General features: G+C 41.5%; 1 protein-coding gene across 3 annotated transcripts in view; it reads right to left on the reverse strand.

Annotated features, from left to right (window-relative positions):
• The window catches only part of LOC138964910 (uncharacterized), a 30,095-nt gene that overhangs the window by 4,542 nt on the left and 7,444 nt on the right, over positions 1 to 18,109 (reverse strand). The window contains exons 1-4 of one of the 3 annotated variants that reach the window (XM_070336985.1): positions 10,230 to 10,392; positions 8,527 to 8,583; positions 7,869 to 8,019; positions 6,540 to 6,673 (exon numbers count right to left, since the gene is read on the reverse strand). In XM_070336985.1, coding sequence (XP_070193086.1) covers positions 6,540 to 6,673; positions 7,869 to 8,019; positions 8,527 to 8,583; positions 10,230 to 10,362 — 475 coding nt within the window. In that variant the 5' untranslated portion in view covers positions 10,363 to 10,392. Of the gene's footprint in view, positions 1 to 6,539; positions 6,674 to 7,868; positions 8,020 to 8,526; positions 8,584 to 10,229; positions 10,393 to 13,486; positions 16,758 to 17,618; positions 17,753 to 18,109 lie in introns of those variants that run through there. The other 2 variants (XM_070336983.1, XM_070336984.1) reach the window with 2 other exon arrangements.

An 18,109-nucleotide genomic window follows, 5' to 3' on the forward strand; every position in this document is an offset into this window, starting at 1 on the left:
CAAACTTCACCCCTGACTAAGAGGAGGATGAGAGGCGTCGAAGACCAAAGGCACAGGAAGTGAGGAGAACGGCAGAACCCACTACCGAAGTGTGTGGTAGCTGCTAATCCGCCTGAGGCAGGGAGCCTGCAAGCCCAAAGGGCACTGCTGACGAAAAAACCAGACTCAAACCAGATGGGACCATAGCAGGTCCACTATCCAGTGAGCCCCCACTTCCGGCCGGAGCCAGAAGCGCAGAGGTCGCGTACGACCACCGCCGTAAGGCAAGGTTCGAACTGAACGTGCCAGTAGCCTGTGCACTAACCAGTGAACCGATACCTCCAGCCGGAACTGGAAGCACAGCCGTCGCGTAGGGCAAGGCTCGAAACCGGACGTGACAGCAGTCTGTACACTAACCAGTGAACCTACGCTTCCGGCCGTAACCAGAAGCGGCGCTGTCGCGGACAACTGCTGAAGTAGGTAAAGGCTCGAACCAGAAGTGACAGCAACCTGAGCACTAACCAGTGAACCTACACTTCCGGCCGGAACCGGAAGCCCAGCTGACGTTGACGACTGCTGACGTAGGGTAAGGCCCAAACCGGACGTGACAGCGGCCTGTGCACTGCCGGTGAACCTACACTCCCGGCCGGAACCGGAAGCGCAGCTGCCGCGGACGACTGCTGACGTAAGGCAAGGCTCAAACCGGACGTGAACGCAGTCCGAACACTAGCCAGTGAGCCTTTTACTTCCGGCCTGAGCCGGAAGCAGCTGTCGCGGACGACTGCTGACGTAAGATGTGGGACGCACCGGACGTGACAGCAGGCTGCGCACGAGCGGAAGAACCACTGCTTCCGGCCGGAGCCGGAAGCCCAGCTGTCGCGTACAACTGCTGGTGTAAGGCGGGGTTCGGTCCGGACGTGAACGCAAGTCGCTCACTAGCCGGTGAACCCCTACTTCCTGCCAGAGCAGGAAGCCCAGCTGTCGGAACCGACTGCTGGAGTACGGAGAGGTTCTGACCCGACGTGAACGCAAGTCGCTCACTAGCAGGAGAACATCCGATTCCGGAAACCGGAAGTGCAGCTGCCGTAAACGGCTGCTGCAGACACCAACCTTGAAGTGGCCGGATCCCCGGAGGGACATGCACTGTTGCGCTACCGCAAGCGGAAGGCAACCAATGCCGGCCAGGAAGAGGAGAAGAAGATCCCCAAGGGACCGTCCAGAAACATCGCGGTGGACAGCAGCCTGGTCCGGAGAAGACCCAGCGTCTGAAGGAGAGAACGTCGCCTAACCCCCAGGCGGGGGGCAGAGCTGGCGACGAAGTCCGCCGAGGCAAACCTCGCGAACGAGGGAATCTATTTCTGGAAATAAGCAAAAGATAAGTGCAGACCCCAGAGCCCGAGACTCTGGAGCCGAAACAGACGTAAAACGACAGCCTTGGAGGCCAAAACGGACGGCAGAGAGCCAGACGGCCAATCGTCCGTAACATAAAAAACGGCACAGAACAACGTAAAAACTTGCCTAAAATTGTGCCAACATGAACGACAAAGGCGTTCTTCAAAATAAGAGGCTGCTGAGGGATAGAGCTTAGCAGGGCCCAAGCCCTAACCCTCAGCCTTAGCTCCCTCTAATTCTCATTAACGGCCAAGTAAGCACCGAGAGAAAAATAATAAAACGACTGAAACTAGCAAAGTCCGAAAGGACGCCAGCCTTTCAGAAGCCAGCAAAGAGGGCAGCTAAAACCAGTTTAGGAGCTACCAAAGGCAGCTAAACAACTAGCTATACGAAGAGTTAAGCGTCCGAGTACGGACGAAAAATCAACATAACAACAACATGCTAGCTAAAAATGGCGACCAAGGAGGAAGCCACAAGTCTGAAAATAATAAAGTCCGTACAGACACAAACATTTCAGAAGCAAGCGAGCAAAAAAGATAAGCACGTACGTAAAAGCTACCGACGGCAGCTACAAAGCAAGCTACGACAGCGTTAATAGCCCGAACACGGCTAAAACAACAGAAGCCAGCCAACGTGCTAATGCAAATGGCGACCGTGAGGAAGCCAAACAACCGCTGAAAACTTCAGAGTCCAAAGGACATGCGAAATTCACAGCAGAAACAATAAAACATACAAGAAAATATGAACGATCTCACCAGCTGCAAGCCAGCAAGAAGTAGACGGGGGCCGAGGCCGGTGGGTGCCGTAGACACAAAACCAGCCAGAGCAAAAGCGAACACAACCGTCACCCTTGAGTGATAGTAGTCGATTGAAGGGGTATCACGTGACCAGCACCATTGATGACGTAGTAGGCTACATGGGACGTAACCCAGGGTGTCAGTCATGCTGGTGCAGTCACTTTTTTAGTTGGGGTTGCTCCCCTTATACCTAGACGGGGTAGCTTTTATCATAACCTATGCATCGAAGTGGGTCAATGCTAATCATGTGATTCGGCGTAAGAATATGTAATTATAATCACTGTTTTACGATCACATCAGGCAGGACAAATCTCAACATTCTGGTTAAAGTAAAATCTCTTTTTTACGATCCCATCAGGACAAATCCCAGCATTCTGGTTACAGTGAAATCACTGTTTAATTACGATCACATCAGGACAATTAATCTCAACATTCTAGTTAAAGTAAAATCTCTCTTTTACGATCACATCAGGACATATCCCAGCATTCTGGTTACAGTGAAATCACTGTTTTACGATCACAACAGGACAAATATCAACTTTCTGGTTACAGTGAAATCTCTGTTTTACGATCACAACAGGACAAATATCAATTTTCTGGTTACAGTAAAATCTGTTTTACGATCACAACGTACAGGACAAATATCAACTTTCTGGTTACCGTGAAATCTCTGTTTTACAATCTTCAGACTAGTTCATTTTTTTCAGATTCCCTCTGTTATATAAGGCCAAAAAAAATAATAGGTGTGGTTACGGTAACATAGCCAAAAAAAATAGGGTAGGAAGGTAGGCAATCACTTTTTTTTTTTTAACTTTTTTTTTATAATGTGTACAAATTAAACCTACTTGACAGGGAAATAAGTGTGCGACTCGGGCGCTTTCGCTTTCATTGCGTTTTCTGCACTCGTTTACTTGTTTTTTGTGTGTATTTTTTTGACAAACGTAATAAAAAGTTATAGGGTCGGCCCCCAAAAATAGGGTAGGTCGGGTTACCGTAACCACACCCTTTTTTTTTTTTAGGCCTTACAGTCAAATCTCTGTTTTACGATCACAACAGGACAAATATCAACTTTCTGGTTACAGTGAAATCTCTGTTTTACGATCACATTGTACAGGACAAATATCAACTTTCTGGTTACAGTGAAATCTCTGTTTTACAATCTTCAGACTAGTTCATTTTTTTCAGATTCCCTCTGTTATGTAAGTCTCATTTTCCCACTGTGTGCATTCTGAGAAAAGAAGTAACATATTGGTGGGACGACTGCATGGTGACACCTTTTGATGATAACTTTATTTCTTGGCAGTGTCAACATTTTTGAATAAATTAACTCTTGATTTAAACCAAGAATTTTACTCCGACTCTTTCCATCACATACCTGAGTTGTTCTTTGCTACTGGTCACAAGTGGGGGTCAGCTCACACGGACGCATTTTTGGCTCACGTAAGTGTAGCCTATGCGATCGTAACTTTGTCTGTCTGTGCGTTTGTGCGTTTGTGCGTGTGTGTGTGCGTGTGTGTGTGTTTGTGCGTGTGTATGTCTGTGGTAGAAACTTTAACATTTCCGAGTCTATGTGTGAGTGGTTATCCAAGACTACGGATAAAGCTCGCATAAGATTACGTCACGGTCAAAAGTGTTTGACGTCAATTAATGCATCATGACGGCATGCCTCCCTGTAGTCTTTCTCTCTCGCGTGGTGTGTGTGGTCTCGGTCATTGTTATTTTGAGCGGGCCGAGACTTTTTGGCAGTCGTGTCCCTGTAAGTAGGCTACATGCAGATCGACAGACAGATCTAGATCTAGTGTCTCTCTTTCTTGCACAGTGTCACCTAAGCTTACTGTGTGTGTGGGTGTGTATGTGTGACGGGGTGATTGAGTTTGTGTTACTGTTTGTCTATTTCTTACGTGAGCCTTGAAGGCTTCGCCTCTTGTTCAATACAGTCTAGGGGAAAAACTGGCCACAAAGCACCCAGTACATGCCAGAGAGATAGGAGAATCGCCACAATCAAAGAAAATACCACAGTCACTCAATATATATGGAAACATTAAGATTTACTGTGAAAATGCTAGCAAAAATGGCGACCAAAAACAGGAACGCACACTAGGAGTGTCTTTGCCGACTTACCTCCCATTCTGTGGTGTTGATAATAGTCGTGTCTGTGCTGTTTTTGTTTAAATAGTACCTAAGAAAACTGATGCAGTTCTTGAAATGTTGCCATTTATTGTTGTCTTTGTGAAATGCGAGTGTGATCCGAGGCGTAATCTGCATACGACTGATGTCACACTTAGGGTACCCCACTTCGATCAGCTTAACATTCAAAATGAGCTTCGAAGTAGAAAAGCAGATACACTACCAAAACACTGCATAAAAGATCTACACGACTGACCCAGAATCAATGAAATTTACCTCCTGTATAAAATATCCCAATCAAATTTGTTCACGCCGTCACACATGAAACGCATATGTTACCCTCGACTTCGATTCAAAGTAACTCCACTCAGACTGAATTACCATCGAAACGCAGATAAAGAACTGATTCGGAAATTACACACCAAACACATTTATGATATTTTACACACAAATTTCAACTGTGTCGTTTCGTGATTAACAGCCATAAACAAACAAATGTGGCGCCGTCACGTCGCCACGGAGGGAGAAACGCAGGTTACCAAGAGATTGTTTCCGATATACCTGTCTGATTAAAATCATCGTTTTTCACGAATGAAGGCTCTTTGGCAGATCCGGTGAATTGGAAACTGTCTATGAATGTTTCATTTAATGTCAAATGCGTACATTCTTGTCAATATTGTTACCTGAAGCCATGCGTTTTTCATACTCCACCCCTACCCATGCTAAGTCTATTTCAGAACTCCCACAGGCCATCTCTTTGAACAATATTGACATCAAGTTCTCGGATACATCCCGTGATCTCGGAGTCTTTTTTTTTGACAAAGATCTTAGCATGAAACAGCATGTATTCCAAACATGTAAAGCAGCGCGAATGGAGATCCGGCGTATAGGTTCCATTCGACAGTACCTTACCGAAGACGCAACCAAAAGACTAGTCTGTTCCGGCATACTCTCTAGATTAGACTACTGTAATTCACTGCTCGCTGAATGTCCCAAATCTGTCACCAAGCCCCTGAAACTAGTCCAGAACGCTGCCGCTAGACTCGTGTTTCGAACACCAATGAAACAAAGCGTCACGCCTCTACTCAAACAGCTACATTGGCTTCCAGTCGAACAAAGAATTAAATACAAGATCTGCTGCATATTCTATCAAATTGCCACGGGCACGGCTCCACAGTACCTGTCCGATCTCGTGCAGAAAAACAATCCTGAAAGGGTTGTCCGCTCTGCCTCCCAAAATAAATTTGTCAAAGCTCTTAAGTATCAGAGGGACGATCATGGTGGCCGCTGTCTTTCAGTCGCAGCTGATCATATCTGGAACAAACTCCCTTTGTCTCTACGTCTCAGTCCATCTCTGCCTTCTTTCAAAGCAAATCTCAAGACTCACCTCTTCAGAGAAGCATTCTAGAAGGTTAATGTTGATGATGTAATTGTCGCGACTCTGTGAATGTGCACTTTCGGATGAACAATGTTTACTGTGTGTGTGTGTGTGTGTGTGTGTGTGTGTGTGTGTGTGTGTGTGTGTGTGTGTGTACATGTGTGGGTGTGTGTGTGTGTGTGTGCATTATAATTGTTGTGTATACTGAGAGTTCGTTCCTGTAAGAGCCTCTGGATTTTTGTAACATTTATGTTTTTGTTTTTGGGTTTTGTTGTAAAGTGTTTATGATTGTGTTCTATTCCGTCAATGGCGTCATTCTGGTAATGATGTTGTTATTGCTTTTATAAAGCGCTTTGTGTGTTCGAAAGCGCTATAGAAATCACCATTATTATTTATTATTATAGATGAAGTCAATGGTCGTGTTATCCTAAAGTGACTTTTGTTAGCATAGAACTTACCGTGCTTCATTGACTGACAAGACTGGAAAAAACCTACAATGACTAGTTAATTTCACTACGCGACTGCAGATCTGCAAGGAAACTTATTGCAGGGGAAATAACTGAAGACGAATAACCGGAGTAACTGTTCTTCAGCGAATTGCTGTAACGGATCTTTTTTTTTTAGATCAGTTATTCTCTGTTTTTCCGGCGTCTGCTACTGCTGGTGAGTAAGTCTTCAGTATAGTGTGAAAGTCACATCTATTTCGACTGTGTGCATCGATCGGACGTGTAGTGAAATGTTGATCTCTGATGATTTGGCAACATAATTTCGCTAAATGTACTTCGAGTATATCTGAGAAAGAAACAAAATAATTTTGACCACTTTTCCCCCTTTCTGTCACCAGTACTGCATGAAGAACAACTCACCTCTAAGAAGTGCCTTGTGGCCCCTGTAGTCATTGATACCAGTGGAACACTTTTTGCAGATCCACACAAACAGCACTATCAGCAAAACCAGCACTATCACGCCGAATATGGTGCAACCAACAATGATTCCAATCCTGAAAGCAACAGTGGCATCTGTTAGCTATTACCTCAACTGACAATCACTACATTGGGGTGTGCACGTTAAAGATCCCACGATTGACAAAAGGGTCTTTTCTGGCAAAATTGTATAGGCATAGATAAAAATAGACAACCAAAATACCCGTGTGACTTGGAATAATATAGGCCGTAAAAAGTAGAATATGCGCCGAAATGGCTGCGATCTGCTGGCCGATGTGAATGCGTGATGTATTGTGTAAATAAATTCCATCTCACACGGCATAAATAAATCCCTGCGCCTTGAATATGTGCGCGATATAAATTGCATAAAAATTTTTTTTTTTAAATTAAATAACAAAATTTAAAAAATTAAAATATCCCTGCGCTTAGAACTGTACCCACGGAATACGCGCGATATAAGCCTCATATACATATATTGATTGATCAATAACAGATTTATATCATCAAGGCGCTGCATGAGTGAGTCACTCCCGTTTTAACAGTTCACTGCTCACTATCTCAGAACTGCTCACACTTTTACATGGGAATTAAGCACATATTCCCTCCACTTAAACACATACCAACATCCTGACTTCCTGTGCACAGTGTGAATTTTTTATGAATTAATTTTGCAGATTGGTCACTCTAGTGGTTTTTGAGCATGTCATTAATTCATCAAGAAACTGTCACTCTGCACATGCAGAAAACATCCAGGCTGTTTAATTTTGACATGTGTCCAAGTGGCCTGATGGCATTAATTATCCCATGTAAAAGCCTGGCTAGATCTGAGATGGTGAGTCCCATCGTTTACACGGGAAAACCTGTTACTGTGAATTAATCAGCGGACAAGCTAAACTAGCATTAACTTGATATTTATAGCTCTCCGTTTATTCCCTCAGGACAGCAATCCTCACACAGAAACTGCTTTTTTTTATTCCTTTTTTTTTGGGGGGGGGGGGGGGGGGGGTGGGGGGTCAAAGAAAAGCTGAATTCTTGGGTAAAAGTAAACAGAGAAAGTAATTAATACAGACCTTCCAAATAAAAATCATAACATTTAAAATCATTTGAATTGATTTAAAAAAAACCGGGTATATAACATGCAAACAGAACAGCATTTGGGGGGGGGGGGGGGTGGGGAGGGGGGAGGGGGGGGGGGGAGGGGGGTGGGGAGGGGAGGTACCATTGTACCAGTGACTCTCTTTGTAAACTTACTCTGTGCCAGATAAGCCTTCATCAGGCTGAGGGCAGCAGACTTGGTTGTCTTCTTCCCCACAGCATCCATAGCTGCACTTCACTGACCACCGAGTCTCCCATTTGCTGCTATAACCATTGTAGTAAGCTTTGCAACAGTGGGTACGTAGGTCTGAAAACAATCATTCTTTATGCTTGAGTGTTGTTGATGGCTCTCATACTTTCAGCTCACACACACACACACACACATGCAGGCACGCACAAACTCATACACACACACACAACACACACGCATGCATGCACACACACACACGCTCGAGTGGTCAGTTGATGTCTCATACCTTCAGCTCACACACACACACATGCAGGCAGGCACGCAGAAACTCACGCACACACTCTTTCTGGGAGTACCTGCAAGCTTAACATATATTATATATTCTTGCTCTTTGATACAATCTGGAAGGGTTAATGTCTAAGAGAAGCAATAACCTATTGAGATGAAGGAAGAATTTCACACATTTTACGACAAAACGTATACAGCTTCCCGTTGCATTTAAGTATTTTTTTACACTGAATAATGTATGCATGTTTTTGTTTGGTTGAGTGTATGATCACCTATAACTATTAACTAAATCATTCACCTCATTGACAAGAACCATGCAATGGTCATTATACTCACACTCTTCCCCCAAATATGTCTGGGTTTCATCCTCTCTACAGACAAAGGCATCTGAAACTGAAAAGAAATCAATATTATGCAGATTGCAGTTGTAGCAAGAAGTTCCCATTAATGCCCAGGATCACACAGGTAATCGGGAGAGAGAAGAAAACCGAAAAGTGTGGTCTTACAGACAACTTTGTTTAAAAAAAGGGACTGAAATTAAAAAAGAGGGGGGAGGGGTGGGGTAGTAATTTCACATGAAGACAGCCACAAAATAATCAATAACTTTACCACAAACTTCCTAAAAGCTTTTACAATCCGAAGAAACATCTAAGATTGAATGTACATTAAATAGCATCTGTCTGGGAACCAGAAACATTGAATTTTTTCGGCCCTAATTGAATCCAGAATTATACTTATCTACGGTAAGACCAATGTCATGTCAGTTTGAAGACACTGCACTTCGAGCATCCTTCTACATGTACTTTGGCGCATCATAAATATATAGTCTGGCCGTTTTCAATTGTCTCGATAAAAGTGGGACTTTTTGGCAGAAGTAATTTCATAACTGCATATATGACTCCTATGTCAGCAAAATCTAAGGTTTCAATTCAATCTGCACAAAAAAAGAGAGGCTGTTCATGTACGTTAGATAATTAGTCTGGTATTATGTTCAAGAATTATAAGTGTCCCAAATTCAAGGAAGCTGTTGCAAGGTAACAAACTTCACAGAGGGAAAGCATACGTACGTGTTGGAAGATTTAATTTTTTTCTTTGATACCTCAAACCTTGTCATGAACAATTAATAACAACAAAAAATGTACTCACAAGACATTAAAGCACGGAGAGTAACACAATACACTGCATATAATTTTATTATAAGCACGGACAGCAAAAGAATTGGTCAGTACTTTTGTATAGTTATTTTGTTCTGGCACTTAATTCTCACTTGCAGGCACGTCCTTTATGATAAATGTTTTTTTAAATCTTTAATGTTATGTTCAAGGGACATACAATTACTGTTAATGGAGAGAGCAAATACTGTGGGACGCTGTTGTTGAATTGTACCTATTTGGAATGATGCTCGTATCCCATGTAAAACCCTGGGCAGATCTGTGGCTTCAAGTAAACACGGAAGAGGTGACGGGTGTGATGAAATGAAAATGAAAATACATGGCAGTCACGGGACAAAGAACCTCTAGATTCCATCAGACATCCCTACTGCTGGTTCCATAATTGAAAAAAACCCATGATTAACAACAGTTCAGTTTACAAAAGTAGCCAGTAGCATAGACCTAAATCAAGGGCGGATCAATTCACTTTGGAGGGGGGGGGGGGGGGTTACAAAATGACTGCGAAGATACAAGTTGACGGCGCCGAAGGCGCCTAAGCCTCTAGGGGGGGTCCGGGGGCATGCTCCCCCGGAATTTTTTTTTTATCCAAACTGACCAAAGAAGCAAAATAGAGCTATCTGGTGCATCCTGAGCCAATAAATTACCTCTTTTTTGGGGGGGTGGGGGGTGGGGGGGGTTACGTAACCCGTGTAAACCCCCCCCCCCTCCCCCCCCAGATCCGCCCTTGTAAATATAGGTCCCTGCCAGTAGTAACACAGAAAAAGATTTGGAGAAAACACGTAAACAACTTGTAAACACTTGATCGGTCTAAATCGTTTTGTCCTATAGCTGCTTCAAGATGACAAATACAAGGAAAATCACATTTACCTCTCAGAATGCTTACTGAGTACAGAGAAGTCGACACGACGAACAACCATACAGTAGATCCCATCTCCTTTGCCGTCAAGATCCTGAGTAAAATCCGGCAAGAATGGAAGTGAAAGTATGTCGCAATTTTCATAACAGGCGAACAGAGTACAGTCCCTTGCGAATATCTCAGTCTCTCTCTGTCTCTCTAAAGTAGCAATCAAAGTTATTCTGCTAAATTAAAAACATACAGCACTCAGCACTCTAAGTAAAAACTGACAAACATTGAAATATTCTGCCACTAAAAAAGAGATTGCTTTACAATAGAGCAGTGACAATTAATGCACAACATCGTGAACAGCGAAGAGCACCTCCTATCATGATTCTTGTTTCTATTAATTCACGGAAAAAAAGAAAAAAAAATGCCACACAAAAATCGTCCCTCTCCAAAGAATTGATCTATTTCTTGAAATCAATCCTGACGTCATTTGGCAGTAAGGTCTTGAACTCTCTACCTAAAGTTTCAAGTGAAAAAGGTCACAGATTATCAACAACAAAAAAGAAGGTTTTGTTGCATCATACTAGAATCTTTTGTTGATTACATTATTATTATATTATTTAATGTGTTTTTAATATTTTGTATGGTACATTATACAAGAACACTTTCATACCAGGGAAATCGATACCTCATGATAATTGTGATACAAGATCTTCAGGATTGCGTGCCCATACAATATGTGTTAATTGCAAATGATTGTAATATATTGAGTTAATTGTTACCATTTGAATTTGTTTTTTGGTCTCTCACTCTCTCCTTATTTTTTTTCGGGGGGAGGGGGGTACCTATGGCATGCTTGCTCCTATCATTTATACAAATATATTATACATATTCGGCACAATGAACAAATTCCCGCTTACACAATTATGTTCACCGCGTCATACATATTTGTTTATTCTTTTACGTGAATTAAGAGAATAAGACGCTACTTTCCGTCAACACGTTACACGGAGAGATGTGCTTGATTGTGTCCGTATCTTGATGACTATTTCGGTATTATAAAAAAATAATAATCTACCTTTAATAATTTTATATTACTTTTGATCTACCTTTCTTGTTTTTTTATTTCGGTATTAATTTTTGTGTGTAATAATGTGTGTGTGAGTGTGTCTGTCTGTGTGTGTGAGTGTGTCTGTCTGTGTGTGTGTGTGCCTTTGATTAAAAGCAATGAATATTCACTCTTTCACAACCTATGAAAACCCAACAAGAGTTATTTCTGAACATTGTTTATTGCCATGCTTGATTTTTATTTCTAATTGCTGCGTCTGTTGTTCCGCTTCTTGGTGTGAATTTAATGCTCCTTTGTCATATATCTGTTTGCTTTTCAATCTAACTTTTAAATGAGCAAATATCTGAGATGTTGGGTTCAATGCCGGTGTCACGAACTGAAACCTCTGCTGAACAATCGATACTTCTCATTGCGGTCAATGCGCATGCTCCAATCTTGGACTTAAAAAATGCGACCCTTTGACCGAACGAACCATGAGTTAGGGTTAGGGTTAGGGTTAGGATTAGGGTTAAGATTAGGGTAAGGGTTAGGATTAGGGTTAGGTAGTTCACGACCTGATTAATCTCCCCATGTTAGCGCATGCGCAATGATCGCAATGAGAAGGATTGTTCAGGCAGAGTTTTCAGTTCGTGACACCGGTTCACTGAGTCTGTGCACTTGTGAAAGTGAAGTAACTTATACTTTCAAAGCTTGAACGTATTGTCATCCAAAATGAATCCCATTTGATTATTTAAAGTTTTATTTCCATACATGCATTAAGAAAACTGCAACAACATTCACAACAAGAATTAACTGAAGCTATGCCTGACAGGAAAGAACAAGGAAATCTCCATGCATCCCCCTCCCCCTCCACACACACACATACATTCGAGAACAAATGTTCTTGGAGGATTTGTGAACTGCTTTATTGACATCAATAAATAATAAAGATTATATTATTACAATGTTTTAGCAAGGGATGTTTCTTAATCTAAACGTATATGCCTTTCATTCACTTTATGTGAGTCTTGGATTTAAACACACACACTGACACACAAAAACAAGGTACATATGCAAATGTATGTGTATATTTGTTACAAATATTCTGCTTATATTTTCCCCATAAAGATGGAGATATGGCACAGTTCTCTAAATATATTACAAAGTTTACACACAAAAAAAGTCTGGTAGAAAATTGGCACCACAAAAGTAGTAAAGCTTTTGTACGAAAGCAACGAAACTCCTTCAAAAGCTTGTTTTCTTTAACAATGCACATCACAAAGGAGAATTCAATGCAAAATATACATGAGACAGAGAACAATTGCAGTGCGTAACAGTTTTTGTTTTGCATAAAAAGTGATGACAATCTTAAGCCACTTTGCCACAGAAATATCTGTCGGCCATTAATCGAAGCAACATTGACATCTGAAAATGTTGATTCATCTTTAATTTTGTGACATCACTTCTAAGGAGTTGATTCTCGAGATAGCCAAAGGGATTTAATACATGCAATTAACAGGAATGATATGTAAAAGTTTTTGTTATACAAAAAACAAAAACAAAATAGAAATCAGATTTGTAGGTTGCAGGAATGATATGTTACAGTACGTGTCAACATATAATCATATTACATGTATACAATAACCATTTTCCTTCTGCACGGTGCAAATGTGCAGAAGATGGCCAATTATTGGCCTGAACTTAGGCCATGATAAACAAAACATCTGACCTTTTCAACTCTTAGATTAGAGCAATAATCTTTTAGCACTGCAGTATTTTAGTTCTACATTTCATTCTTTTTGTAAAGCAATTAAACTTGGCCAAAAAATTATTGCAACAAATTTCGCACCCAAATTAAAGCAAGGCAAATCCAGCAAGTCATTGCTAAAGTGCAGCACTTTTTGTCATGATACCTATAAAAAATGATGCAAAAAGTCCCGTTTTTAACCGCTCTTGCGATCGACACCTGCATCAGTAGGAATAGCATAGCACACTCAATACGCAAGCTAGCTAAACAAATCAACCTATTCAGGGTAGATAATTGATTTGACTTTTTTCTCGTATGTAAAAGTCGCAACGTTTTGCCTATTGTGATTTAATTTTTGTCGATTTTTAATTGGGCCCTTCCGTTTTTGTGTGGTTGATTTTGAGGGTACCCTTACTTGAGCTGCAGTCACGTGATCCCCGTAAAAGATATCTTTAATCCAAAAAGTGATTCTGATAGTCAAGTGAACGGCCTTAACTGACATATAAAGTTTTAATGAAATTACACAGGAATTAATGCTTTAATTTGGGTGCGAAATTTGTTGCAATAATTGTTTAGCCAAGTTTATTTTTTATCACAGCTAGCTTTCCATGTTCAAAGACAAATACACAGGGTAATGTAACAAAAATTTAATTTTAAAGGCACAGTGCACACATATGCAGCCTCCCATAAACCATCCAATTCTGATCACTGAGCTCCCCGAGCCTCTACATACAGTACAAACATACTTCCATTTGAACGCTCACCGAACGTGAACATCCTGGCTGCTTTCCGTCAGGAGTGAGACATTTTCAAAGACTTTATTTTCGTGGACTGTCTGATCGGACAATCAGACCCCTCGTTTTGGCTATAGAACTAACTTTTAAAATATAAATAATAAATTGACAGCTTGTAACACAGTTCACGCAAGGTCGTGTCTCAAAGCAGACGATTTTTCTGCATAGCGCTCGCTTTCTTTGAAGCCAACCGCCGCCGATAAGTTCAACAGCCAGTCCCATTAAAATCACAAACTGATGACTAAATTGTGAAAAAAGGAAAGTGTGTGACACAGGTTCACAATGGCTCAGGGGTTAGATAAACCACAAAATTTGGTGCGTGCAGGTTTACGCAAGCTAAATAGCAATTCAAACAAACTGGTACTAGACAATCCGGCTGCATGTCCATGCAAAAATAAATTCTTTGAAAAATGCTCGCTCTTTACGGAGGGCACCTAGGATGTTCTCAAGAGGTGAGTGTTTAAACAAAAGGGTGTTTGTACTGTGTGTAAAAGCCTGGCAGTGTCTGTGACCAGAAACTGATGGTTTAAGTGAATCTGAGCGTGCCTTTAAAATGCAATATATAAAAAAAAGCTTTTCCATGTAAATATAGGGGTGGAAAAACTCAGAACGTACAGTGGTACCTGCGATGAAAGGACACCCTTTGGACCAGCAAAAAGTGTCCCTACATTGCAGGTGGCCTGTCATGACAGGTTTATTTTGGTGGAGATAATAGAAAAAGGGACCTCAGAATGTACGTGTCCTTTTAAGGGAGGTGTTCTCTCATAAGAGGGGCCACACGTCGCAGGTACCACTGTATGACCATTCATAAAATATAAACAGATGCTTCATCACACAAACTTCATCTGATTAACCAAGGGAAGTAAATACTCTCAATAGGTGACTTGCCCTATCGGCCAGCCCCACGAAAAATCTGCGATACCTTGCGTGGCCTTGCGAGATCTGCCAAAAAATGCGGGCATGTTTTGATAGCTCTGTGAGAGATAGCGTTTCAGTTCAGACACTTCGCCTTGAAAATGGTGAATTTGCACTGTGCAGCAGTTGCATGGCTGCAGCAATGATAGCCGAAAGAATAATCCTAAAGTTTGTTCAAAGTACCCAGGCATGGCCCGTACACAAAGGAAAGACGATCAAGTTTTTTGATTCTTTTACAGAAGCCAGAGAACACTAGCACTATAGTGAAGCGATGGCTGAATTCTCTTCAAAATTAAGTGCCATCCCAATACTCCGTTGTCTGATCAATAACTTTATCAGCTTCGGTTTCTTGTATCCTGAATATTGTATTTTTCTCTCTTTGAATTTGATGTGATTTTGCAACTTTGGTACTTGCAATCGCACGAAAATTCCCACTCGCGGTAGCCATTTACTTGTGACAGGGGAGGCTACCGCTCCTTTCACAGCAGACTCTGCACCCGAGTTGTTGGCCTTTAAATCAACACCTCTGGATTGTGGAATTCTGTTTGTGATGGGGTCTGGTGGTTTCCGATTGTCTGTATGTTCAAGGAAACCTTCGGGTTTGCATAACAGTTTTTACAGGGCTAAGAAATTAGCCCTAACATTTTCAATCCTGTTTGATTGCACTTCGCCTCCCGAGGTGATCGTAGTGTTTCGGCACTCGGTTACATCCTTTAGATCAGTGAACGATAACTTTTGAGAGCAAAAAAAAAAAGACCGCACGGAAGAGAATCTTCCTTCTCTTTCGCACAGAAGAGCTATTCAAGCGGGGTATTGTGCAAGTTGGCTATACAGACAACACTTCAAAGTGAGAGTTATGGTACATGAGAGATTCAAAAAGCCATTTGGAAAAACCTTGCAGACCTTACAAATGTTTGCTGCAAAAGATATGTTTCCTCACATCACACACAAAATAAATCACCTTGAACAGGTATTTTGGTTACACTCACTGCCTGACAGTCAGTGGTATCATAATAAGGTCAAAAGAAATTATACACTTTGTATTATGAACATCACTTACATTTATATGAACAACACATCTATTATCCTGCCTTCAGATTTATGCACCCAATCAAATTACCACAGCAGTACCTGCAATGTGTGGACCCTCCCATGAGAGGACACCTCCCTTAAAAGGACACCTTCTCTTGTCCCTTTGTATATTATCTCTACCAAAGTATACCTGTCATGAAAGGCCACCTGCAATGTAGGGACACTTTTGGCTGGTCCCAAGGGTGTCCTTTCATCACAGGTACCACTGTACATCACCTAATCAAATAACCAGATCAAATACCCTAATAATATGTAATAAGACACTTTCATGCCTATTATTGAATTAAAAGCAAACAGGATTTTTCAACAGAAAAAAATCATCATACAACTCGAAGCAAATCTGAAAAATGACACTATGCAACACCAAGTGGTACATATATTTTTGAGCTGAATACATTTTACAACAAAATCACAAAATATAAAAACACAAGAAGAGGTAAAATAAATCAGTGTCATAATTATCACCCATGTATGGGGTAGAAACGTTTACCAATCAGCCTTTAAAACGCAGATGGACTTATTTATCATCATTTATAATAATTACAGTAGACTTAACCACTATATCGCGGTCTTTGGGGTCCAAAGATTTGAGATCGCGATATATCCGATGATTATTATATTTTTTGTCTTTCTTTTTGTTTGTTTGCTCACTTGCTTTCACATCAATCTTGCTCTCTTTCCTGGACAACCGACTCGTAAGATGGTGGTGGCTGGAAATGAGGGTGATCCCGTCCCCTCGCTGCAGAATGTGCAGTATCTGTCGTCCAGACCTGGACATCTTCCGCTGAAAATGGAACACCTTCCCCCCAGCAGTCCCAGCTCTCCTCATTACCAAAGTCAAGGTCATCGTTACGATGGAGAGGTGCAGCAAGGCCCGAGGGCTCCGGCTGGGAGGGGTCGAAGTCCACTGGGTCGTTCTGCCTGGCGATGTACGGCTCCCTTGGAACGTTGATCTCTGTCAGCACAACAGAACAAATGTCAACATTCTGGTTACGCAGGCACGATATGAGCCGACTGTGAGCCCCTCCGTAGGGACATATAAGGGGCAACCGTGACTGTTTATTCCAAGTGGTCAGAACATCCGGCATTGGAATGTCTGCCCTTCTTTTTCCTTCCTGCGTCTCGTGGAGGGTGCGGCAGAGAGCACCAGAAAAAGAGGGGAATAAAATATAGTTTATACATGCAGCAGCAAAAAGAAAGGGGGACATTTTTCTTGGACTCTCGGGGTAGATGCTAGACAGTAACAGCGAGACAGCAAAAATATTTTTTAAAAAGCCCTTCACCCTCTTTCCCTTTCGCTTGGTCTCATGACTGTACTGTGTACACTGAAATCACTGTTCACATCCGGACAAATCTCAACATTCTGGTTAAAGTGAAATCTCTGTTTTACGATCACGAAAAGACAAATCTCAACATTCTGGTTAAAATGAAATCACTGTTTTACAATCACGACAAGACAAATCTCAACATTCTGGTTAAAATGAAATCACTGTTTTACAATCACGACAAGACAATTTAAATCTCAACATTCTGGTTACAGGGAAATCTCTCTTTTACGATCACATGAAAACAAATCTAAACATTCTGGTTAAAGTAAAATCTCTGTTTTACAATCTTCAGACTAGTTCAATTTTTTCAAACTCTCTGTTTTATGTCACATTTTCCCACTGTGCACATTCTGACATAAGAAGTTACACATTGGTGGAACGCCTGGTGACACCTTTTGATGATAACTTTATTTCTTGGCAGTGTCAACATTTTTTAATGAACTCTTGATTAAACCAAGAATTTTACTCAGACTTTTTCCATCACATACCTATATGAATTTCCTTTTGGCGCCTGAGGTCTTTGAAATGAGTGGAACACTTTTTGCCGATGAACACAAACAGCACTATCAGCAAAACCAGTACTATCACGCCGAATATGGCGCTGCCAGCAATGATTCCAATCCTGAAACAGTGAAAGTAACAGTGGCATCTGTTAGCTTATTTCCTTTAACTGACAATCACAGAATGAACTTTGAAAGTCAATACAACACATGTAACAGATTTATATAATAATTGCGCAGTCCTTCTCGTGTTGACTGACAGTTCTGCTCAGTATCTCAGATCTGCTCATGCTTGCTTTTACATCCCTCCACTTGAACACATACCAACATCCTTACTTCCTGTGCACAGTGTGAATTTTTTATGAATTAATTTTGCAGATTGGTCACTCTTCATACATGTCAACCCCTATCAATGTTTTCCTGTATCACATTACCAAAAAACTGTATCATCAGGCCAAAAAACTACATAGCGCGCGGCA

Source organism: Littorina saxatilis, linkage group LG4 (genome assembly GCF_037325665.1).
Source record: "Littorina saxatilis isolate snail1 linkage group LG4, US_GU_Lsax_2.0, whole genome shotgun sequence".
Taxonomy (NCBI): Eukaryota; Metazoa; Mollusca; class Gastropoda; order Littorinimorpha; family Littorinidae; genus Littorina; species Littorina saxatilis.